At 33.1% G+C, this 24940-nt stretch overlaps 3 protein-coding genes across 5 annotated transcripts; 2 read left to right on the top strand and 1 right to left on the bottom strand.

Annotated features, from left to right (window-relative positions):
- Positions 1–759: 759 nt before the first annotated feature.
- LOC105775135 (abscisic acid receptor PYL11) lies at positions 760–1392 on the top strand (the record flags this gene model as incomplete). Its single annotated transcript, XM_012597666.2, has 1 exon — positions 760–1392. A coding segment is annotated over one exon (492 nt), but the record flags the coding sequence as incomplete, so codon positions are not given.
- A 4747-nt stretch (positions 1393–6139) lies between these two features.
- Positions 6140–9753, top strand: LOC105777005 (uncharacterized). The gene is made up of 4 exons (XM_012600032.2): positions 6140–6381; positions 6844–7963; positions 8043–9209; positions 9299–9753. The coding sequence occupies exons 2-4, from the start codon at positions 6950–6952 to the stop codon at positions 9335–9337; spliced, it is 2220 nt and encodes a 739-aa protein (XP_012455486.1). The 5' UTR covers positions 6140–6381; positions 6844–6949; the 3' UTR covers positions 9338–9753.
- Positions 9754–9908: 155 nt separating this feature from the next.
- LOC105777006 (two-component response regulator ARR14) lies at positions 9909–14193 on the bottom strand. 3 transcript variants are annotated; one of them, XM_012600033.2, is made up of 8 exons: positions 13958–14192; positions 13420–13490; positions 12121–12443; positions 11952–12028; positions 11823–11859; positions 10650–10839; positions 10266–10554; positions 9909–10189 (listed from the first exon to the last, which is right to left on the bottom strand). In XM_012600033.2, exons 3-8 carry the CDS (start codon positions 12428–12430, stop codon positions 10043–10045), a joined length of 1050 nt encoding a protein of 349 aa, XP_012455487.1. In that variant the 5' UTR covers positions 12431–12443; positions 13420–13490; positions 13958–14192; the 3' UTR covers positions 9909–10042. The 3 variants fall into 3 exon arrangements, with proteins under 3 accessions (XP_012455487.1, XP_012455490.1, XP_052477993.1); XM_012600036.2 differs by lacking the exon at positions 13420–13490 and having other exon boundaries at positions 13958–14193; XM_052622033.1 differs by lacking the exons at positions 13420–13490; positions 13958–14192 and having other exon boundaries at positions 12121–12687.
- Positions 14194–24940: the final 10747 nt, after the last annotated feature.

The raw sequence follows: 24940 nt of genomic DNA, 5'->3' as shown, positions 1-24940 counted from the left end.
CCTTCGTCTTATTGAAATATAAGATCAACTCGATAGGGATGTAGTTAGGAGGGCTGGCCACTAAAATGAAAATTTTTCGATTTAAGCCATTTAAAATTATAAATTATTAAAGATAAAATTATATTTTTACCTCTTAAAAATAATAAAATTTTGATTTAATTCTTTAAAAATTATAAAAATATAAGGTATTATAATTTAATTTCGACTCCCCTAAAAAGATTTTTTGACTTCGTCCATGCAACTCGATAAATCTTTTAATATATAATATTTATTGTTTTGGACCTGAAAAATATAAAGAAAATTTTTGATAAAATTTTTGACTAAACTAAAAGATTTGATTGGTGCAGTTAAAAGGGTTAGAAGAGCACATAGGTAACGACCGCTAAAGCCCACTCTGATTATACGCACTTGGCAGAAATGCAAATTGCGCATTCACATGGCTCATTGTTTGCAGTTTGCAGTGCAACCAACGTTACGTATATTAAGCAACCGCCTTCAAGTTGCAACCAAACACCTTTAAAAAGCTGATAGATCCAAACTCAGACACAATCAATCAATCCCATTGCCTGCATGTGTGTTTTTTTATTACATTTTCTACTCTTTATTTACATAAAGAAAAAAGCATATCTATTTCCCAGTTTTCGAAGTTATCAATGTTCTATATTTCTATATATTAATGGTAACATACATACAGGACTTGGAGTTAGGGTATTGTTTAGTCAATGGCAGATACAATAATGAAAAAAACCCAATATCACACACTCTTGGTTTATCACGAACCAATGCGGTTCAAGCTTGGTTCAATCCATAGATGCACCGCTTCCTCTAGTATGGTCCATACTCCGCCGCTTCGACAACCCAGAAGCTTACAAACGGTTCGTCAAGAGCTGTACGTTGAGTGTCGATGACGGTGGAATAGGGAGTGTACGTGAAGTGATGATCGTGTCGGGGATGCCGGCAGCCATGAGCATGGAGGGGTTGGATCAATTAGATGATGACTTGCATGTTATGAGGGTTAGCATTGGTGACCATAAGCTTGTGAATTACCGTTCCACTACTAGTTTGCATGAAATTGGAAGTGAAGAAGAAGGGAATGGCGGGAGAACGGTGGTGGTAGAGTCGTATGTGGTGGATGTCCCAGCGGGGAATAGTAAAGAAGATAGATGTTCGTTTGCTGATATGATAATTGGATGTAATCTTAGGTCTTTAGCTAGGGTAACAGAAGGATTGGCGAATTCAAACAATTTATGACCTTTACTTTTTTCTTTTTCTTGAATAAAGCTTTTCGTGTCACTTTTTTTCTCCCTTATTTATAGGAGATGAGCTACAAAATAATAATTTTCTTCCCAATTCTTGAAACCCTTTCATGGGTTCTTTTTGGGGAGGGCGATAGTATGTATGGAGGTGCTATAATTTGATATTTATGCTATAATAAATTGGTCAAATTGTGCTTCATTTTTTTTTTTTTGTATAATGGGTGGATTTAGTAGTTGTAGTTTAATTTGATACATTTTAATTTATGCACTTTTTGAATTATTTAATTTTAATTTTTATATATATTTTTAATTTTGAAAATTTAGTCCTGATCAAACGGTAATAGATAAATCTGTTTAGTTAAATGTTACTATTAGTCATGTATTATGAATAAAGTTTTAGATTTAGTCTATGTTCTCCATCTAGATCATTTTTAATCGCTATATTTTTCGAAATTTTAATCTTGATGCAAACAATAGTTGTTGAATCTATTAACTGGTTTTTTTTTTGTGAATAACATGTGAAAATAAGAAGTTAACATGACATTACACATTTGATAATATATTTGCCACATCAAATTTTGAAAATAGCATAACTTAACTAATGAATATAATAGCTACCATTTGGTAAAGACTAAAATTTTAAAATTATAAAAGTATGGGATTGAAAATCAACAAATTAAAGTACATGGACTAAATCCACAAATTCAAGCTAATAAATTTTAGTAGGTTAAATTGATTTACCCTTCTACTTCGCTGCTTTTATATTTTATGACCAAAGCATTTTTCATATTTATTTTACGGTCCATAAAAATTTATATTTTTCAAAGTTTATTACTATTTCTTTCAAAAATATCATCTCTAAAATGTGAATTTGAACTCTCTGAAATTACAATATATCTTACCACTGTATCCAACATCGATGTTTTAGGAGGCTATCTATTTGTTGATCCAATCAATTCGATTAAAAAATATGAAAAATTCAAAAAAGTTAAAACCAGTTCAATTAAATTTTCAACCGACTCAATTGACCCGTACTAATTTTCACTTTGATTGATTCAATATCATTCTCCAAATCGATATGCTAACCGATTTCTAGTGTCACCAGCTGGTCCAGTCCAATTGAAACTTCAAACATTGATTTATTAATTGTTGCCCGGAGTTTATAGACAAACACAACTTGGTGTTTGGGCCTGTCTCAATCTAGGCCCTTGAGCTTGAGGGTTTCTTTTTAGTTTTGGGCTTTACCTCACTCTTCCCTTGATGGGGTTCGCTAGAAGGAAATGATAAATAATATAGAAGGGGGGAGACATGGTAAAGTGGGGATGAGCAGTCCAAAAACATCCCCAGTCCCCACCATGTGCAGTCGGCGGTGATGGATGAGATGGGCTCTACATTCCTCGGCGTGTCACTTGGGGCATTGGAATGACCTCTAGTTACGTAAAATTTCTCAGCTTTTAACCCACACCAAATTCCTTTTGCTTTAGGTAAAAGCACTCACTCCCCCATGGCCCATCCTATATTCACATTCAAAATTGGAATTGATTACACTCTTTCTTTTTTGTACACGTTACAGTCTATTTTCTATACTTATTTGGGCAAAAATAGCAATAAATTAAATAAAATTGTTAAAAGTTAAAATCCTCTTAAAACCATTAGCCACTTTAGTTTATATTGTTGATGAAAATGGGACATGAAACTCACAAATTCTTTGAGGGCCATGGAAGCAAACACCCGTCCCATGTGCAAGAAGCAAACATTTCCACTCTGTTTCTCTCAGCACCTGATCCCGGCCATGGAATATGGATTGTGGTCATAGGCAAGATAAATGGCTAACACATGTGTATTTGATCCGCTGATTTAGGCAAATTATAAAGCCACTTTACCCTAATTTCCTTATTACTTAATCATCTCTGTTTAATTTGAAGACAAAAGAACTTTGGGGGTATTGCGTGTTTAATTAAACCAGGGATTCTGGTCTGCCTACTTTATTTGATATCTAATCTACTTTATTTTTTATCAATCAATATATGATAAAAAAGATGATTATATCATGCAACTAAATTAATTTAAACCAAATATTAAATTCTACCACATTAAAAAAATATTAAGCTGTTACAACTACTTACACCAATCGAAAGCTTTCATTCTTTTTTTCAATTGTGAACCAAAATCTAAACAATCTTCCTCTCAAATTTTCAATACTGATCATCAGTCTTCTATTTAAATTTTTAAAACATAAATTTATTAATAATTTATTCACTTTAAGTATAATTTACTCAATCAATATAATAAAAAAAAGTTGATTACATCATGCAACCAAATTAAATTAAAATCAAAATATTAAATTGTATCGCATAAAATTAGATTTAAAAGGTTGTTGTTTTGTGTTATAGTCAACGTCGTCGTATCAATTTACCAACCAACCATAATAAAGAAAAAATAAAATTGCTGTAGGAGTAAGCAGTCACGTTTGAAAGGAAAAAGAAGAAAAGAAAAGTAAAGTGACTATGATGGGAAAAAGACATGACATAAATAATATAGCCTTAATTTAATTGAGATAAATTTTAGGAAAAATTACAAAAATAGTCACTTTTGCTTGACTCAGGTTACATTTTAGTCATTTATGTTATTATTCTGTTACGAGGTGATCACTCTTCAGTTAAGTTTCGTTATCTCCCTAACTGTAATCCTACGTGGCAGTCTAACTAGATTTTAAGTGCCAACTTGGATGGGATGAGAATAGATTTTTAATTAAATAAATTTAATTAATTAAAAATTTTAAACCTTAAATCTTAGTTAAAAAACCGTTCATCTCCCCCACTTGGGTTTTTGCATCTTTAATTTCTTGATTAATTGGTGAGTTCTTTTCATTCTTCAATCACTTAATGCATCGTTTTGTTTCTTTAATGTTTAATGTTATATTGAATTCGTTGTTAAAAATTGTTTCTTTGGTCTATTCTTTGAACGAGAGATACATGGATTTTAAATTTTGAATTCACTGTTAAAGTGTCTCAAAAGCTTGAATTCCCAGTTATTTTTTTTTTAACTTTACTGGGGTTAACAATTTTTTTTAAAGCTTGAACTTTTTTTTTTGCCATTGATGTAGGGTGTTGGAATTCACTGTTTAAAGGTTCCCATTTATTAAAGCATGAATTCACTGTTAAAGCGTCTCAAAAGCTATGAACTCTTTTTTTCCATTGATGTAGGGTGTTGGAGATTCATACTAATTTACATGTGATTTAAGTTTTTAGAAAAATGGGTAATTTTTTAGGGTCAGAATGGATCCCTCAAAGCAAGAAACAAACAAAAAAAAAAGCTTCAAAACCGATGGCTAGGAAGGAAACCCAAGAATTCTAATTTGTTGTTTACAATACCATGACTCAGCAAAAAGAGGTTTTCAAGCCCAAAACCCCTGGAAAAGTTCACATGTATGTCTGCGGTGTCACTGCCTATGATTTCAGTCACCTTGGCCATGCTCGTGCTGTCGTTTCCTTTGATGTCCTTTACAGGTGTAAAATTTGTGTTAGAGAAACACCTTAAAGAAAACTAAAAAAAGGGGGGAGACGAACGGTTTTTTACTAAGATTTAGGGTTTAAAATTTTTAATTAATTAAATTTATTTAATTAAAAATCTATTCTCATCTCATTAGGAAATCTAAGTTGACACTTAAAATCTAGTTAGACTGCCACGTAGGATTACCGTTAGGGAAATAACGGAACTTAACGGAAGTGTGATCACTTTGTAACAAAATAATAACATAAGTGACTAAAACGTAACATTTCAAACATAAATGACTAAAATGTAACCTGAGGCAAACAAAAGTAACCATTTTTACAGTTTATCATAAATTTTATTATTAACACACAAAGATGTGAGTTTGAATATGTATTATTATTTTTATTTACGAGAGAAAGAATCTGACTGTGTTTAATTTGAAAGGCTACTTATTTTCTTACAAATTTAATTATGGACAATGATTGATTGTAGCTACGTCGACACACTACTCAATTTCAGATACATTGCCGGTTTAATATTAATAATATTTAAATTAAAAAAATATTCTTTTTATGTCATATTAAATAACTCAAATTGGATTATTAGTCTAGTACATGCATAGGAAAGATAAGGACGCAGCTACAGGGAAATGTGGGATCTTGGCTCCTACCTAAACTATCCGTCTAAGTTCTTAAATTATTCTTTTAATAATTTTATTACAAGTTCCGATTATATCTATTTCTTTTACATAATATTTAAAATTATTTATAATTTCTCGTTAATTTATAAACAAGAAAATAATATATTCTAGTATACTAAAATTTATGTCCTTCTATATTGATAATAACACCCATACTAGTCAAATTAAGGCTTAATCGAATAATTTTTTAATTAAACGTGAAATTTATATTTTTATCCTCATAAATTCTAGCCATTTTTGACTTGGATGGAGTATTAAAAAGGACCGTTGGCTCATCAACCATCACAGTTGATACCCTCCTCAACTGTATGCTCGTGACCACACCTTACCATCTTTAACTCTTCAATAATGACTAAAATCCAACCAACATGTTTTCATCTTTGCCCTAAAATCTAAGAAACAGCCATTTCTAACAATATCATGGCTTTAGCTCCTTTTTTGTTTCTATTGTTTAATGTAATTTTTCATGCATTTTTCAAAAGTTTTTAGCTTTGACTTGTTCTTAATACTGCAAAAAAAAAAAGGAAAAAAAAAGAGAGAGAGATACTTTTTTCAAGCCATGAAATTTCATCAATGGATTATGGATTATATTTTAATATAAAAATATTAAAAATAGAACCTATATATAAACCACAGGACGAATATAAAATAAAAATAAAAATAAATTTAAGAAAGGAAATGAAAAAGTCTGTTAAAGTAGAAATAGAATCTACAGTCTCTTAAAATTCTCAAATGCAAAATGCATATACATAGAAAAGAAAGCTCAGGACTGTCCAATTTCTCCCTTTCTCTCTCTCTCTCTTAATTTTCTTCACTTTTCTTTATCCTCACTCATTCCCTTAACTCTTGCCACCATCTTAGGACAATCCCCAAAGCTCAAAATACCTCAAAGCATCAATCAGCTCATTCATCTCTCCCTTACTGTCACAGGTATTTTTTTTTTTTTACGTTCAACATATGTTTATGTTATTCGAAGTTTGAAACTTGAAACCAAGACTGGTTTTTTTTTTTTTTGTTAAAGATAAAGATTCTTGTTTCTTTTGTTAATCTAGCGATGTTGTTATAACTTATACATGAAGTTTTATTTTTTCTTGTTGGAAAAGGTTGAAATATTTATGACAGTCTTTTAAGGTTTCTTTTACTGGGATTTAATTTCCTTGGTGATTCCAATAATGGATATGGCAGAGTAGATGAATTCAGATCATGTAATCAATGCGTTTTCATTTGATTTTTTTTCATAGCCTGAAATTTAATGTCGGTGTCTACCGATATCTTATAAATTTACAATCTTTTTTTTTTCCTAAAATGGACTTCAAGACAAATCTTTGTCTACTGGGTGTTCATTGCAATTAGTCTAGGTTCTTAAAATAATTAGTTTTAGCATATTTACAGGTATTTTTCCATGGTGTTATACTTATGATCCAACATGTATCATCTGCTATGCCATGTTTTGAGTTTTTGAGCTATATTTGGAAGGAAAACTGTTGAATTTCTTGAAATGGAGGAAAGGAAATTGAATTTTAATGCTCCGCTTTTATCGGTGAGGCGATTTTCGGGGACATCTTCATTTCAAGATAGAAATAAGCAGAAAATCATTGAGAATCCTGCCCCTGCTATACGAGATGCTCTCCCCTGGTACAGCTCGGATGCGAGTTTGGATCAAGTAACCGAACCTGTTGCGGTTCCTTTTGTATGGGAACAGATCCCTGGGAAAGCAAAAGGTGGCGTCGAGCACGTGTTCGAGATGGATAAGGAAGCTTCTGGTACTCCGAGGCTTCCGCCAGGACGGGTTTTGCAAGTCGTGAAGCCTCCTGTGGAGAATGACTGTGTGAAGCAGAATATGGCTAGGCCCCAACCTGAAATATATTCCGTGAATGATAATGCGACTAAATTAGACTGCTTGAATGACGGGATGAAAGAGAAATGTGTCTCGGAATCTGAAAACGATGATGATGATGATGTTTATTCTGATGCACTTGATACTTTGTCCCCGACAGATTCATTCTCCATGAATTGTAGTATAAGTGGTTTAAGTGGACTAGATGGCCTGGTTGCAAAACCATCAGGAACATTCTCTACCGATCCACAAACTCAGGATTTCATGTTGCGTCGGTTTTTGCCTGCTGCCAAGGCAATGGCCCTGGAGACACCTCAGTATGCTTTAAGGAAACAATCTACGGCACCCGAACAACCTAGAGAGGTTAAGAAATTGGTTGTTGCGGATAGGAAACCTCTTGTTAATCAATACGAGACAGCTATCGTTCCGTATCATAACCAGGATGTAGATGAAGAAGAAACAGATGATGAATCCATTGACTATCAGGATTCTGGCAATCTATCGAGAAAAGCTTGTGGCTTGTTGCCTCGGTTATGCTTCAAGAACTCTCTGTGCCTCTTAAATCCTGTTCCTGGATTAAAATCTAGGACCCACTCTTCAATGTCTTCTAGTCGCGATGTCGCAAAACCGTGCAAAGCTACCTACTTGAAGTCTCACAGCCAAATTGCTGAGAAGGTTAGTATGATTCTTTTCTGTATTTTCGATATTCGGGTACACACTGCTTGTGTGTTTAAAGTATTTAGTATCTTTGCAGAATGCTCGGGATGTTGTTCATGAGGACAAATCAGCTAGGGGAGTTCGATCCCCTCAGCTCCCCATGAACAAATCCGATGGTGCATTTGAACGACCTAGGCTCTCCAAGGACAAATCCGGTACTGCATTTCAATCACCCAAGCTCTCCAAGGACAAACCAGATACTGCATTTCAATCACCCAGGCTCTCGAGGGACAAACCGAATACTGACGTTCAATCCCCTAGGCTCCCTGAGATAGGGAAAGAGCTGATATGCGTATCAAATCAGTTTAGCAGCTCAAATGACCAGCAGATAGTGAATAAGTCAACTCCCAAAAAACTTCCAGGTAGTGCTTGCATTTCTCCGTATCGTAGGGAGAGACCTCAATCACCGTTCCGTGGAGGGGGCTTTCTTGGCATGCCTAAAGAAGCTGAGAAATACAAAGCTAATATGATGGTTAAGTATACCAGAAGCAATAACAGCTCGCAGGAATTAGTACCGTATCAGAGCAGCAGACAAGGCTCAGGTCCTCTAAGCCCTGCAGTTGAGAAAACTTTGTATGTAGATACTGTGAATGAAATGGCAAGTTCAAATTCCAATTCCTCGGATACGAAAGTCCAAATGGATTCCATAGGAAAACATTCAAATACCTTAGAAGTGAACAAAGTGTTGGAAGAACCTGCTACCATGGAATCTCCCCTTCAAGATACAAAAGGCCTTAGTCTCTTGGATGGAAAAGGCATATTGGAATACGAAACCGCAGGGTCAGTCAAATCCAGTCGATCTTCTTTCTCTGACAAACCTGATCTCAGAGGTCAAGCAGAAATGATAGATTGCTTCAAGCAGAATGGAGGACTTGATCAAGAATTTAAGTCATTGCAACGTATAAAAGTCAGAGCTGATGGAAATCTGACTCCTACCGATATTGATGATTCGAAAGCAGCTGATGAAACTAAGGCTGGTTCCGATCACTCTCCTCTTCCACCTCCTTTGCCAAAAACACCATCCGAGTCTTGGCTTTGGCGTGCTCTGCCTTCAACGACATCTAGAAAATCATCTTTACAGCCTTACACCGGTACTCGTTTTAAACCTAAGAAACAAGAACCTAAGGCACCTTCTACTGATACCAAGTGGGAAACAATTGTCAAAACTTCCTACTTGCATCATGATCATGTCCGCTATTCTGAGGTAACCTTTTTCATTCTTTAACAACGATATCCTATTCTCTAATGAGATCTTTTATCTATATGAAATTCTAACATTTGTGTCCATTGCAGGAACTAGTAACCCCTTTTTCTCAGCAATCCAAAACTTGAAAAAACACTGAGAGCATCACTGCATTCCTTGCACTCACTGCCTTTGTTTCGCAGTTTCGGTTCCAACGTGGTCAGAGCTGGTTAAGATTTTGCTGCAGCCTACCATTTTTCTTCTTTCTTCCAAGAGCTTCTCCTTCCACTCTCCTTCTATGGGCAACTGGATTTGTTAGCTCTTGTTATTGTACAAGCTTGTAAGTTGTTCATTTCTTTTTCCCTATACATCACCCATAAGTGCAGGCCGAGGCCGCTGTTATGTCAAAGTCCGATTCGAATCTTGTAATGACCACAAAGATCTTTTTTTTTTCCTTTTTTACCTTTTGTACTTGGTTGTGGTGCTTGTCTTGCACTCGGGTCTCAACAGATTGTTGTGAAAAATATATTGGAAAAATAGTAATCAAACTATTGTATATTTTCTATTCTTTGTTCTTTTGGGCTTTTTAAGATCTTTCACCCCCCATAATTTCTCTTGCTTTTTATTTCCCCTTTGTTAAGCCTTAACCCCATAGGTTTAGATGATCATCATTCCATCATTATTAGTTTCACCATGCATGCATGAACTTGACATCTAATCTTCAAAGCCAAAATCATGAATGTTATTGATGAAAATATACGGCCCACAGTACACAACAAATTGTTAATTACAGCTCACAAACCTTCATATTCATCAAGTATAGGCCAAAAGCACCTCAAACCTTAGCAACGTGATTAAGAAAGTGAAAGCTGTGTGCTAATTTCATGTGTTCCTTTACAATGGTTATTCTTCTCTTCATCAAATTTTCCATTTCTTTGGCTTAGTCTTAACTGCAAATCAGGCAACCGTTCCCCGTCCTTGAGCACTTTATCTTGGTTCCACTGCATTTCAAATAAAAAAACACATTAATCTATGCTCATTATATATGTAAACAAGTTTAGCAAGCATAACTATCACCTCAAACTCTGTTCTACAGCTACTGAATTTGGTCAAGGGTTCATGCTTGTCTTCATCTGAGCTTGGTCTTTGCCAAAAACAATGGGATTGAGACTGCATGTCCTTGTACATATTTCCATTAACCTTCCATCTGTTACTAATCCTTTCAAAAGGATGCCATCTCTTCTCTTCAAGAAACCTGCTTGCCATTGCTCTAATGGGTCCAGTTCCATGAATTTGGTTTTGAATGTAGAAGCCATTTTCTTGTCCAAAGGCTTTGCTTATGAAAGAATTTGGGAATTGGTGGTGCCTATGCATACAAAGAGAGGGATCATTAAGTATACAAAAATGGTATAGCATTAAATCAAACTTGGGAAATAATTAGTTTCTGGGTTTCATCATCACCTTGGGAAGTTAGCTTTGAAAGTAGTGTTGCTACCATCAAGAGATTCACTGGCTAAAACAATTCCACCATTTTCCATTCTGAAATGTTGTTGTTGATGACCATGATGGGGACTGAGGGTAGTAATGGCCTGACACAACAAGCTCCCAAATTCACCCCTTCCTTGAATTGCTCTTTTACTTTGGCTTAAAACTGAATGACATTAATGCAAATATTGTATGAGTTGAATGTACAATACTATTAAGCTTTAATCTAACTCCTTCCATGTAATAATAATATATGATCTGGTTCACTCTTATTCATGAATTTTGATTCTTTTGGGCATACACTCTATATTTGGATCCTATCTAATACTTTATAACCTAGTTACTTTTGTTTTACATTTCAGTATTTTAGAATAAAAATTGGTGTAATTTTAATTGATATTTGTTTTAAGTTGTATTTAATGAAATAAAATAAAATATAAATAAAGGAATTAAAAGAGTTCCAGCTTAGGTCTACCAAATAATAATTTATTATTTAAAAAAGAAAATATGATTTTAATATAGGTTAAATTCTAAGGATAGTCATTATACTTATCGATTTGTGCAGATTTAGTCTCTCTACTTTTATTTGCTCAAAATTGGCCTCCCTACTTTTCGATTGCTCATTTTTAGTCTATCTGTTAACTCTGTTAAAAAACTAGGTGTAATCACAAATTTAACCCTTCAACCTTTATTACAAATGGGCAAAATGTAACTATCATACTTTCACTTTTACTACTACTGTATGGTAAAAATACCATTGAGGCTTCTAGATTAGGAGTCAAATTGTATTTTTCATTCTTTATTACAAATGGGCAAAATGGTCAATTCTGTTAAAAAATGTACCCATTTGTACTGTTAAAAATTGTCGCAACTGACAAAAAAAACCAGACAATGACGTGTAGTGTGTATCTCATCTAACTACTTGAACCAATTTTAAACGTTAGAAATGGATGAAATTTTTAACAAAAGTACCAGTTCGCTCTTTAACCTAATGTACAGGGATTAATTTGTCTATTTTTTTGAATAGAAGAGGCAGAATGTAATCTGACTCCTAATATAGAGGACTGTATGATAATTTTACCACTGCCATACTTTCACGTTTACTTTATAAAATGACATGAATAAATAACAAGGGAAAAGGAACTTCACCTTGTCCAGCCTCGTCAAGCTTCTTACTTCTATACATCTGAAAACAAGAATATCATCAATGGATTGAAAACTTGAAACTATTGCAAGCAAATATCAAATCAAAATGGTTCTTCTTTTTTTTTCTTTTACCTGTAAATGACTTTTTACGTGGGCAATGCTGAGTCCCCTCACATTCATCAATTGCAGAACTAACTTTGGAGTTGCTCCTGCAACAAATTAAAATCATTTACAAAAATTTATGATTTTAGAAAAGTTTTCAGAAGTAAAATAAATGATGCTTAATATTTGATGAACTTACTCTCTTGACCACCAAGCCTTTCAACAGCACGCACGAATGAGTAATGCAGATCAGGAGTCCATCTAAGCCGAGGCAATTTCGACCGTACGTATTGCCTTACTCTTCTTCTATCGTTGCCATTGCCATTGTTATTATTGCTTGAACTCCCTTCAGTTATGTTTTCAATCTCCTCCTCTTCCACACTGGTTTCACCGATACAATCCCTTTCACTCCCAGCTTCGTCATTCAAGTCGAAGGACGAACACTTACGGGACCGGGACGGCATTGCACACACATCCTCACCTTGTTCTTCATCATGCATCTCTATCATTGCTTGATGAGAACTGGAAAAATGGAGAAAAGGATATTAAAAGGCAAGTGAAACAAATAGCATCATATACCATTGCAATGGCACACAAATTCCTCTATGATCATCATGAAAGAAAATAAAAGAAACAGTCTTGATTTGTGTTTATCAATTATACCCTTAACTGTCAAACCTGTTTACTTAATGCAACATTCATTTGCATAATGGCTAATAAAAAAACTTGTTCAAATCTGCAGCTGAATCCGCTCCTACTATTTTGTTACATTTAAGCCATCTTTTATGAATAATAAAAGTCATTACTTGCATGCAACCTACCAATTCCAACATTACTTAATAAACTTGGACCCTTGAATTAAACATGCAATGAATCAATAAATTAAAATCTAAGAGATACGGGATGAAGGTTTCGAGTTTTGAATCCAAGACTTAATGTTAATTTTTTTTAATACAATTGTAATTTGATCACAAATTATTTTTAAGAAACGGAGAATATTTGATTAATAAATCACAATTTAGAGTCCATAGCAATGATCAGTTAACAAGACAATAAATTTAAATACCAAACTCTGAGCTTTTAAATGATTTAGATGAAGATATAGTTAATGTGTTGTAATATGCAATAATTAGCAACAATTTCCAACATTTGCTGAGTTTTAAAACCTCTCAACTGCACCCCCTATAGGTGATCTAAATATAGATGTAATGACATTTTTTTAAGTGATAGGTTTACCTGCACATACTTATTGCAGTGTGCAAAGGGTTTTTAATTATTACAACATTTATGGGACATCAAAATGTGGAACATATATGCCTTCTCTATGAAAAACAACTCTTTCTAGAGCTTGATGAAAACAAAATTTATTCGACAAGATCTTATTTTAGATTTCAGTATACATATTGTATATGATTTATTAGGTAAATTCATTATTATTGCTGAAGGTACTAAGGCAGGAGAGAAGAAAATGAGGGTCATATGTCACAGTCACACTTACGTATTGATCTAAATCTTTGCTTGAGTGACACTATGAAGCCAACCTTACAGATTTGTGTAATATCTCAGTTTCTGCAAAAATAAAAACAGCTATCTTATGTTAATCTGACAACACAAATGGTATGTTGTGCAAGAAAAAATTTTAGTAGATATTTTCAACTTTGATTTATACGATATGATTATATTATGAAACCCCCACCCCCCCCCCCCCCCAAAAAAAAGGAAAAATAATATGTAAATTTATGTGGAAAATGATAAAAAGAAATTATTTCAGAAATGAAGAAGTGGAAAGCAGCTCATCATCACCTGGTAAACATCATCTTTCTTTCATTCATTCATTCAAGAACACACTTTCATATTACTTATCCATACCCTAGTTTTAAAATTTAAAGGGAAACAAATAAACCAATCCCCAGACACAGACAAAGAACAGCACAATTAACTTACCCTAAAAAGATTTTAATTATAAAAAAATTGAATCAGTTGAACAACAAAGAGACCATGTCTTCTCTTTTTCCCTCAAAGATGCAAATATTTACCATATAGAAGATGAAGATTCCTGAAGCCTATATTCCTCCCAACTTGTTGATCATCAGATTATTCTTCCATTTGAGACTTGGTTTAAGCATATGATATTCCATATATACATAGAGAGAGAGAGATTGGCTTCAAACAAATGGTGAAGAGAGAGAAGGAAAAAGAATCTGGGTAAGGTTTTTCAACTTGGTCTGGGTTTCATTGAACCCTGGTCTTTTAAGTCATCAATATATATATTGCAAGACCTTCATCTATATTTATGGTTTAAAACAAAATAAAAATTAACCATGTTTAGACACCATCCACTTGTTCTCTTTCTAATGCAAAATAATCAGTCTTTCCCATTATAGATATACATGCCACTGTTGCATACTCATGCCTTTCCTTACTCCTATAGTAGTTTGTCATTATTAGTTTGTGTTTTGGTGTAGTTTCGATATTTTATTATCAATAAAATTATCAATTATGTTTAATAACTCAATTAAATGATTATATGATATTTTAAATATAATGATAAAAACAAAGAATATTAAAATTTCATTTCAATCTATATGAGCCGATACACATTGAAAACTAGATATATTGTTCCAGTTTATGTTCCCAACTTCCTAAATTAACACAATATTAATGTTTTAAAAAAATTAAAATAATAATTTAGGATCAAAACTAAAAGTTTGTTTTCTCCAAGTTTTCACTTTCTTTGGCGATTAAACTAATTGTTTGACCACTCCTTTTTTCTTTTTTTTAACTAACAAAATGGGACATAAATAAAATTACCATTTTTTTGGTAAGAAAATCATATGGGTCATTTCTTCATTAACCCATCAATTTATTCCTACCTAAACAAAGACTTTTTATTTCACAAATTTATAGATTCCTGTTAAATCAGAGCAGCACTCTTGTCTTGTCCTCATGTTCTTATTACTTTAAAGTCCACCACTTTAATTTATATGTTGCATGACTTTGATGATTTTGGGCAAAAAAAATGGTCGTCCTTGTAATAAAATTAGAATTATTTTATGGGGTCAAGAAACATTTTAGTCAATTTTGGTGGGTCTACTTTCTTTCTTTTTTTTCAAACAAGTTGCCTCAATCGTTTTCCTTACAATTTTTTTTCTTTTTTAATTTTCAAACAGCGCAGAAAAAAATGAGGAAAGAAGAATATTGATATACACACATATATAGAAGAAATTGAGAAAATTTTATTTTGTTTAATTTTTAAGTCACCCTTACATCAAACCATACAATATGATTTTTGGTCCAATAATAAAATCCAACATGTTATGAGATTAGTTTAGTATTTTTTGCCAACATCAAAAGGGTTTACTTTCCCATGCTGAGAAAATGGAAATTTGGACTGTTTTGTCTTCTCCTAATCTTTCATATATATATATAAATAAATAAAAAAGGAATAAGTTGAAGGATTAGGTTTGGGTAAATGACATCTAAAAGTAGCTCGTTATGAGTGACATATAAATGACTACTTATGTTCCAAGAACAGAGATGATAGATCGATTTTTTAAGGATTTAAAAGTAAGAAATTTTTTATTTGTTAACACAGACAAAACAACTTGGAGCAACACTTGTTTGTTGTCTTCTCCTTTGCATGGGGAGTTGACATTATTCAACTTTGAGAATCTTTCAAAGAATTATTTTAATAAAAAAATGGTGATAAATCCGTAAATCAACTTTTTATTACCAATAATCTATTGTTATATTATTCTGTTTGTTTCTTTATGATTGTTTAGTCTTCCTGTTTGGTCCCTTATCACGCAAGAACCGGCCGGCTCACCATATTGCTTCATCTGCTTTTCCACTGTAGACGCGACGGTCTCAATTTGATAGACGTGAAAAAGAATAAAACATAACCAAGACAAAATATAAGCTTTGAAAAAATATTAATTCTCATTAAAAAAAACCATAAAAAAGTGCATCCTTTCAGGAAACAATCATTAGCCCATGCCATGGCTAATTGAAGTCATATTCATATGAGTAGTTGGTTATATTTATTTACCTCTATTGATGCACTGTATCAATAGTAGGGTTCAAGAATGAGGGGAGAAGAGTCTTTTTTATCCGGCTGTCTCCAGGTAATGAAGATGAGCTCTTTTTAGTACTTAGATCATAGGTATATTGGGTTGGACTATTTTTATTATAATTATATATAATATACCCTAAATTAGACACTTTATTTAACAAGGTGAGAGATAAATTGTTATATATAATTATAATAAAAATAATTCGACTCGGATCCGACCAATATACCTATGATCCAAGTACTAAAAGAAATCATCTTCATGAAAAAAGACTTTTCCCGTTGATACATGCTTTTTTTCTCTTATAAAATCTCAATGGTATCATATATATATATATATATATATATATATATATATATATATATATAAGGTTTAATGTCACATTGAACCCTAAACTTTTACCAAACGTGAAATGTGATACCCAAACCCTTAATATCGTTAATTTTACCTGCAGACTTGGCAACAACCAATAAAAATGTTTTAAGTGTACATGTGGAGTGACCTGTACTATAATGTGATTGGTATATATACATTTTTTCCTTCTGTTTTTACAGGCTAATTGAATGAATTTAACCTTTTTTTTAATTATTAAATAAAAATTATAGTGTGGACATAAATATTTGTCTACATCAATATTCCATGAAATTCAAATGCTTGTACCTAAATTGAACTTTAATTTTTCACCAAATATCAATCCAATCCAGGGCTTACGGATTTACTCCTTCTTCTTTTATTCATTTTTCTCAATAGAAAAAGACATCCCTGGTTAAAAGAAGTTGCTCACGTGAAAACAACAGCTCTTTTCCCCTATATGCTTAGTTTCACCTACCCCCCCCCTTTCCCAATAGCAATCCATTTAATTTTTCCATTGCTTTTGCTGGTTCACCATCATCTCTCACATTTCTACTATTTATAGGGCATTTTTCAAGTGATTTCATTCTTTCGCTTTGTTGGTCCATTGCAAAATAAGCTTTCCAAGGACCAAATTCATTATATGCAACCAAAGGCTTGCACATGGAGGGGCTAGTTAAAGAGAGATCAATATAGATAGGAATGTAAGAATACATACATACATACACCCTGATTTTGATTTTAAATAAGTAAATTAATAGCTATATTTTGCCTTAAAGAGGGTTGGGCAGTTTGAAGACTTTGGTTACAAGTCTTCCAAGAGAAGTAAAGAAAAGAGACAAAAAGTGTCAATGTACCCAAGGAAAAAGTGTTACTTGTTTGTTTCTCCTAACATAGACATAAATAACAAAAAAAAAAAATGTTCTTCATGCACAAGAATACTTGTATGAAATAAAATAAATATTATTAAAGTTTGTGTGACCCAAATCCCGTCATGTGTTGAAGAAATAAATACAGTGGTAAAATAAGGGGATCTGTGGGAGCGAGAGGCTGAGGGCCGTATACAAGTATAGAGTTTTTGTGACCATACCGCACAAGTTGAGTTCGTATAGAACTACACTTCTACTATTTGACTTTGATTAGAACAGAGTTTTTCAACCCTTAAATAGATGTAGTCCAAACTCTTCTTGTATCATTTGGTTTTCAGCATTAGTGAATTTCTTCTTCTCCGCCTATATTTTTTTCCGAAAGGATTTTCACGTAAAATCTGTATTCTTTTTTTTTTCTTATTACTTTGCGATCATTCTACGGTCATTATCAACGTTTGTTATAACAAATATCAACATAAATAAGATAAAATTATTGTAGGGAAAAAAACGAATAGCATGATGGCTCTAGTAAAAGGAATATTCTTTAAGATTCCAACATACAGGAAAAAAAAAATGTGTGATCCAAAAGTGATAATAATCAACTGCCGAGAGTAAAATCCCCATATTGAACGTTAATAGCATTTAATTGGAATTCGCACCACATAGCAACAACAATTTAAAAGCATATCATGTGTTCCAAATCATGTTCATGCTTGTCTGTGATATTCCCCTTTGTAGGAAAAACCAACCAGCAATCATTTCCAAGCATGGTTTAAACTTCAGCACCATCTAAATTTCATATAGATATAGCCCTGTGTAATAAGATTTAAATGCTTCTAGGGTTTTTGCACCCACAAGAATGCTCGATTATGCGATCAACCAACCAACATAATCAGCAAACATAGCCAATTTCCTACCTATCAAGTGTTTCCATAACCATGGGGGAGAAACAAAATGGCCAATGGCCACCGCATAAAAAATTGGAATTTTGGGGCAGCTGAGGTGGTTGTAATGATCTTAAGATAAACACTTTTTTCACTCACTAAATTGGGTAAACTATGTCCATGTCACTTACCTATTAATAAGTTTCTACTTTGGTCGTTCAAGTTTAAAAAATTATGAGTTGGTCGTTGAATTATTCGAAAGTTATTGTTTAAGTCACTGTCTCATTAACTTGGTAATGAACGTTTAATGTGGTCGATAACTCACTATTCTTTATGGTGTAAATTGCACCCAATGTCACTCAACTATTATTAACTTTTCACATTAATCACTCAATTTTAAAAAGTTACAAATTGGTCATTGAACTATTCGGAAGTTTACAAGTTTAGACTTTGGATACACAATCTTTGCACATCACTCTCCAGCTAATAATCCAATCAGTATCAACAATGACTCAAGTCCCAAATCTTAGAAAAGTCACTCCCAACCCCATGTCTCATATTTGACCTAACCAACTTAGCAACCATTAATTCTTAACACATTCACCATTTCCCCTCCAACCAAAATGATAACTTAAGAAAATCCACAATCAAGTTATCGACACGCCCTTACCCCAAACCAACAATTGATAGGATGTTGAGACATACAAAAATAAACCTACTCAAATAAATGAAACTTTACGGTTAATGGTGAATAGGGTCGAATCTACAAATCAAATTGGCAGTAATTGTATTCCTTCAACTAAAATAAATAAAATGGGCTGTTTTTAAAGAGCACTAAATTGAAAACTAGCAAGAAAACAATAATTAAAATTGAAGAAAATTAATAAGATAAAACTCTAGTCAAGCAAAACCTCCATCTGATTCAAGAGTTTGGCTATTGATGCAAATATGAGTTCAATACTCTTTAATAAATTGGTTATAGTTTTTGACATTCGCCTAACAACCTAATCTCTTATTACCGTCTCGATAATCAATATAATCGTCATTAATTACTTCCCTTCTTGGCAAACAACCCTATAACGATCCCTTAAAATTTAATCTATCAATAACATTAAGAATGAAAGAGACCCAATTCTAACCAACAAATACACAATCAGGGTTTATTTAAGTTAAATTGCATGCCTACACTACACAAATAATCATGTAGTCGTCACAAATATTAGAAATCAATCAATTGACTAAATCCCTAATTGACAAGGAAATCATTATGAGTTATCAAATACTAGCCACATATTTAACAAACCTGAACAATAAACCAAAAAACGTGTAAATACCAAAGAACAAAGAAAAGATTAAGAACAATTCGATTTCACAAACTTTATAAAATCAAAATTTGAGTATTACTTTGACTAGAAAAGAAGTTTAGAAACTCATAAAGAAAATAATACATGAAATCAAAATAAAACTAATTAAGAGTAGCTATCTCCATATCGAACCTAATAATGTCTATTTATTGGGAAAAAATAATATAATGGAGAAAATATAAGAGTGTCATTAAATACATAAAACAAAATTTTTCTAGGTTTTCTGAAAAATTTCTCGTCAAACTTTCAAGTCGTTTTTGGGTGCCTTCCTGACATTTTTGGGCTTGCATCTTGAAATAACTTTAGCTAGATCTTTCAATTCCCTTAGAATAGGTATATTATGAGCCCGAAACAAAGGTTTGTATCTCAAGTTATAGGCAAAATACTAAAACTGCATGTGTTGAAAGTCCAAATTGCAAAAACTTGTCAAAAACAAAATTTAAGCACATTTTCTCCCATTATTCTGTAAATCAATAATAAATAAAATTTAATTATAAATAATATAATTAAGAATACAAATAGCATAATTCAAAATAAGAAATATCACAAATAATTTAAAATTTACAAACTTATCAATAACCACAACCACAATCAAAGCAAACAAAAATACCAAAAAAGAAGGAAGAAAGCCTACTGTTTTAGTGAGCCCCAAATATGACCTCACTACAGCAGAACAGGTTTTTAGCGGCATTTTTTTTTTGCCTTTAGCGGCACTTGTAAACGCCACTAAATCCATTTCCGGCGCTTGAAGAAGCGCCGTAAAAAATGCCGCTAACGACAACGTCGCAAACTTTTGCGGCGCTTACAGAAAAAAACGCCCCTAAAGATCATGTTCTTTAGCGGCGCTTAGAAAAAAACGCCGCTAAAGATCATGTTCTTTAGTGGCGCTAAAAAAATAAACGTCACTAAAGACCATGTTCTTTAGCGGCGCTTAGAAATAAAAGCCACTAAAGACCATGTTCTTTAGCGGCGCTTAGAAATAAACGTCGCTAAAAATCATGTTCTTTAGCGGCGCTAAGGAAATAAACGCCGCTAAAGATCATGTTCTTTAGCGGCGCTTAGAAAAAAACGCCGCTAAAGATCAAGTTCTTTAGCGGCGCTTTGGAAGAAAACGTCTCTAAAAGTGATGTTCTATAGCGGCGCTTGTTCAAAAATGCCGCTAAAAGTAGTGTTCTTTAGCGGCGCTTATTTCACAAACGCCACTGTTTGATATGACTTTTAGCGGCGCTTTTTTAAAAAACGCCACTAATTTTGAGATTTTTTTAAAATAAAATTTTTTATTTTTTTCTGCCCTCCTGCAACAAAAAATCAAAAGCAACCAGATCTAAACTAACAAAAAACAATAAATTTATATAATATTTCAAAATAAATGACTAAAATAATATTAATTGATATAAATAAAATTGAATTAATACTTTTCTTTACAAAAGCGTTAAAAGTATTTATGCAACATACACTATGACGGCAGAAGTTGCGACTGCTGAAACATCTTCATCATAATCTGTCTGCTTGTTGAAGATCGTCGTATTTTTGCTTTGCTCGCTTCTCTGGATGCCGCATCTTTTGAAGTCGTAATGTAGTTCTTCATATTTCTTTTGAACCTCTGCTTTATCATTTGCTTCTCTCTCTCTGACCTCGCTTCTCTCATTGCCAGATCTGCTTTAAGTTGTTTTTGAAGTTCTTCATATTTCCTTTGAACCTCAAATGTGGTCGCTTGCATCTGAGCCATCTGGTCTTTTAACCTCTGAACTTCAGCTTGAGATTGACTCTCCGAAGCCATGTATTGGTGCGAGCTGGATCCAAAATATTGGGTTTGGCTGATAAAAGATCCTTGAAATCGAACCCGACCATACTTTTCAGGACCCAAAACTTCAGTAATAATCCGGTTATCAATGTCTTCAAGATGAACAGAACTATCACTAGAAGCAATCGCTTCAGTACTCATCTTTTTCCTTTAGTTTTTCCTAATAAATAAATCACATAGTTAGGAGCATAATATATAGTAAAAAACAAATGCAATATAACAATAGTCGCATTACAAGCAATGAATTAAACCATTAGAAAATAAACACTATAAATAACTAAAAAAAGTGAAATCGTATGAAGTAAACGTACCATAATTTCACCAGCTTCAGGAGTCATAGCAGATCCATCTTTCTTCTTATGTGTAATTTCAAAAAGTTGAAGGCGTCCAACTTTTTGACCGGACGACCGTTCCTATAATATAGTAGTAAAAATATTATTTAATAGAAAGTTATACATATTTGAGAATTAAAAAATTAAAAATACCTCCGCCTCAGCTACACATGCAAAACTTCTCGACTTACTGTGTGAGTGAATTTTTTGTTCACGGCTACTTTTTCCAACTCGTTCACGATCCTACGTTATAAAAATTTTAGTACGTAAATAGTAAATACTATAAACCAAAAAAATTACAATAGTTTGGAAGTACGTCGTACCTCGCCTTTCTGAGAATGCCAAAATCTAACCGCATCTTCCCATTGGTACCTCAACATACCCGGCGGGACATTTTGCAATTTCTCATCGAGGGTTGTTTTTGTCTTATAATAGTTTTTCTTCAAAGTACTTTTATTGTCTCTCCATCTTTTTCCCAATGCCTTCTTTACATAAGCATCCGAGACCTCTAAAGCAAACCTCGCCTACAAAAAACACAAGTTAATAAAGTAAATACAGGTGAAACATCGGCCCAAGCATTACAGATGACCTTAACAGAATAAATTTAATAAACAAGTCAAAACCCAAAGATTACATACGCAGAATCGGAACAAAATCGAACCTTTGAAGGCCTATTGTACGACGTTCGTCTTCTCTGGAAGGAGGAAGGAGGCGATTTAGGGATTTCGGATTTTAAGAAATTAGGCAAGAAAGGAGGCGATTTACGGATTTGGGAATTCAAGAAATTGGGCAAGAAGGACGCAACAATTTTACAGAGAAAAGGCGATTTAGGGATTTGGGGGAGACGGATTTGGGGCTGGGGGAAGCTTGCTTCGAGGGTATACCCTAAAATTGTTTTCAGTAAGCGAAACGACAACGTTTTGCATTGCATTTTCCGGCGTTTTTATAATAAACGCCACTATTGGATTTTATTAAGCTCACAAACGGCGTCGCATTGGCGAAGTGTATATATAATTCCGGCGCTTTATAACAAAACGCCACTATTAAATTATTCTCCACAACACGGCGCCGAATTCGAAAATTTAATTAATTATTGCGGCGTTTCCCTTCAAAAACGCCACTAAAAAATTTTTTGCCAACACTGAAACGACGCCGCATTCCGAAAACTTATTCGATCATTGCTATGAAAACGGCATCGTTTTATAATATAACGTTTGTGGCGCTTACGCATAAACGCCACTAATTTCACAACTTTTGCGGCGTTTCACAAAAAAACGCCACTAATCTGCAACTAGTCAACGGAACGGTGTCGTACTACTTCATTTTTTTATATATTTTGCGGCGTTTAATTAACAAACGCTGCTAATATTTAGCTTTTTATAAATTATTTACATTGTTGTAGACATTATTTTTAATTCATACATTAAAATTAGGCCATTATTAATATTATTAATAATATTATTTAAAAATTTTATACAGATTTATTAATTTCAATTGTTAAAATTTTATAAATTTTAAAATAATTATGTATAATTTAAATATTATCAATATTTAAAATTATAAATTATAAATTATTTATATTATTCAATTAATGTATTATAATTTTAAAATTATATATACTCTATTTTAAGTGAATATATAAATGATTAATATATATATATATGTAAATAACACAATATTAAAATAATTTGTTTCATCATATATAACATATATATAAATATGTCGACATTCGTCATTAATTAGTAAACTAGCGTCATTTGTGTCACTTAGAACTATAGTATCATAATAATAATTAAAAAACAATACGTATTTCTCATTTTTCTCAAATTGGTACTAAAAAAGTCATAAAACCCTAAATCGCCCAAACCCAAAAACCAAGCATTGTAAACGTTAAATTATAAACTACAAACCGTTAACCACAAGCATAAACCCCTAAAGCAGTAATTAATTAACCTCTTAATAGCATGACTAAATTTTAAGCAGTCTAAACCCCAAACCCTAAACCTTACACCCTAAACTCCTAAACCTTAAACCCAAAATACCATAACTCACATCATAAACCCTAAACTCAATACTCTAATATTCACAAAATATTAAACATTATGTAATGATTAACCCTAAAACCCTAAACTATATACGATATACTTTTTAACTTATAATAATCACTAAACCTTAATCTCTAAACTCTCAAACCCTAAACCAAAACAATATACCTACATAGTAAATCCTAAACCCTAAACTATAATCCGACATAATAAACATTGTATAATGATCCCTAATACCCTAAACGTAACCCAAATACGATAAATTAAATATATATATAATAACAAATAAGCGCTGCTAATAATATGATTTAGCGGCGATTTCTCGTGAACGCCACTAATTCCAGTATACATCAAGATTTAAACGCAGCGTTTCGGTTAATATATCTTGCAGCGCTTCTAAGAAAGCGCCGCTAATAATATGATTTAGCGGCGATTTCTCGTAAACGCCACTAATTCCAGTATACGTCAAGATCTAAACGCAGCGTTTAGGTTAATATATCTTGCGGCGCTTCTTAGCAAGCGCCGCTAATAATATGATTTAGCGGCGATTTCTCGTGAACGCCACTAAATCCAGTATACATCAAGATTTAAACGCAGCGTTTCCGTTAATATATATATTGCGGCGCTTCTAAGAAAGCGCCGCTAATAGTATACTTTTGCGGCGTTTCCAGAAAGCGCCACTACATCTAATATACCTCAATACCAAGCTCTGCGTTTTGGTGTGCATATCTTGCGGCGCTTAACTAGAAGCGCCGCTAATACTGATATTTAGCGGCGTTGTATTATAAGCGCCAGTAATTATATTATACATCAAGACCAAAACGCTGAGTTTTGATTAAGGTATATAGCGGCGCTTCTGCGTGCGCGCCGCTGATAGTACTCTTTAGCGGCGTTTTTCTGTAAGCGCCACTAATCCTAATATACATCTAGACCAAACTCTGCGTTTTGGTTGTCATATTTTGCGGCGCTTTTAGTATACGCCGCTAATACTTGTTTTACTGACGTTTTTTTTAGCGCCACTAATTCTAATATACATCGATACCAAAACGATGCGTTTTCGTTAAGATTTCTGCGGCGCTTCCCACAATGCGCCGCTATTACTTGCTTTGGCGGCATTTTAGCATAATCGCCACTAATTATTGTATACATCAATACAAAAACGATGCGTTTTGGTCTTGAGATTTTGCGGCGCATAACGAAAAATGCCGCTAATTATGTTCTTTTACTGCGTTTTGCTTGAAGCGCCGCTACTGCTATATATTTTGCGGCGTTTTATTTTTTGCGCCGCTAATGCTCGATT

The sequence above is a fragment of the Gossypium raimondii genome, chromosome 10 (genome assembly GCF_025698545.1).
Source record: "Gossypium raimondii isolate GPD5lz chromosome 10, ASM2569854v1, whole genome shotgun sequence".
NCBI classification, from domain to species: domain Eukaryota; kingdom Viridiplantae; phylum Streptophyta; class Magnoliopsida; order Malvales; family Malvaceae; genus Gossypium; species Gossypium raimondii.
The sequence above is the reverse complement of the archived record's forward strand: the minus strand, read 5'-3'. Positions and strand labels throughout refer to the sequence as shown.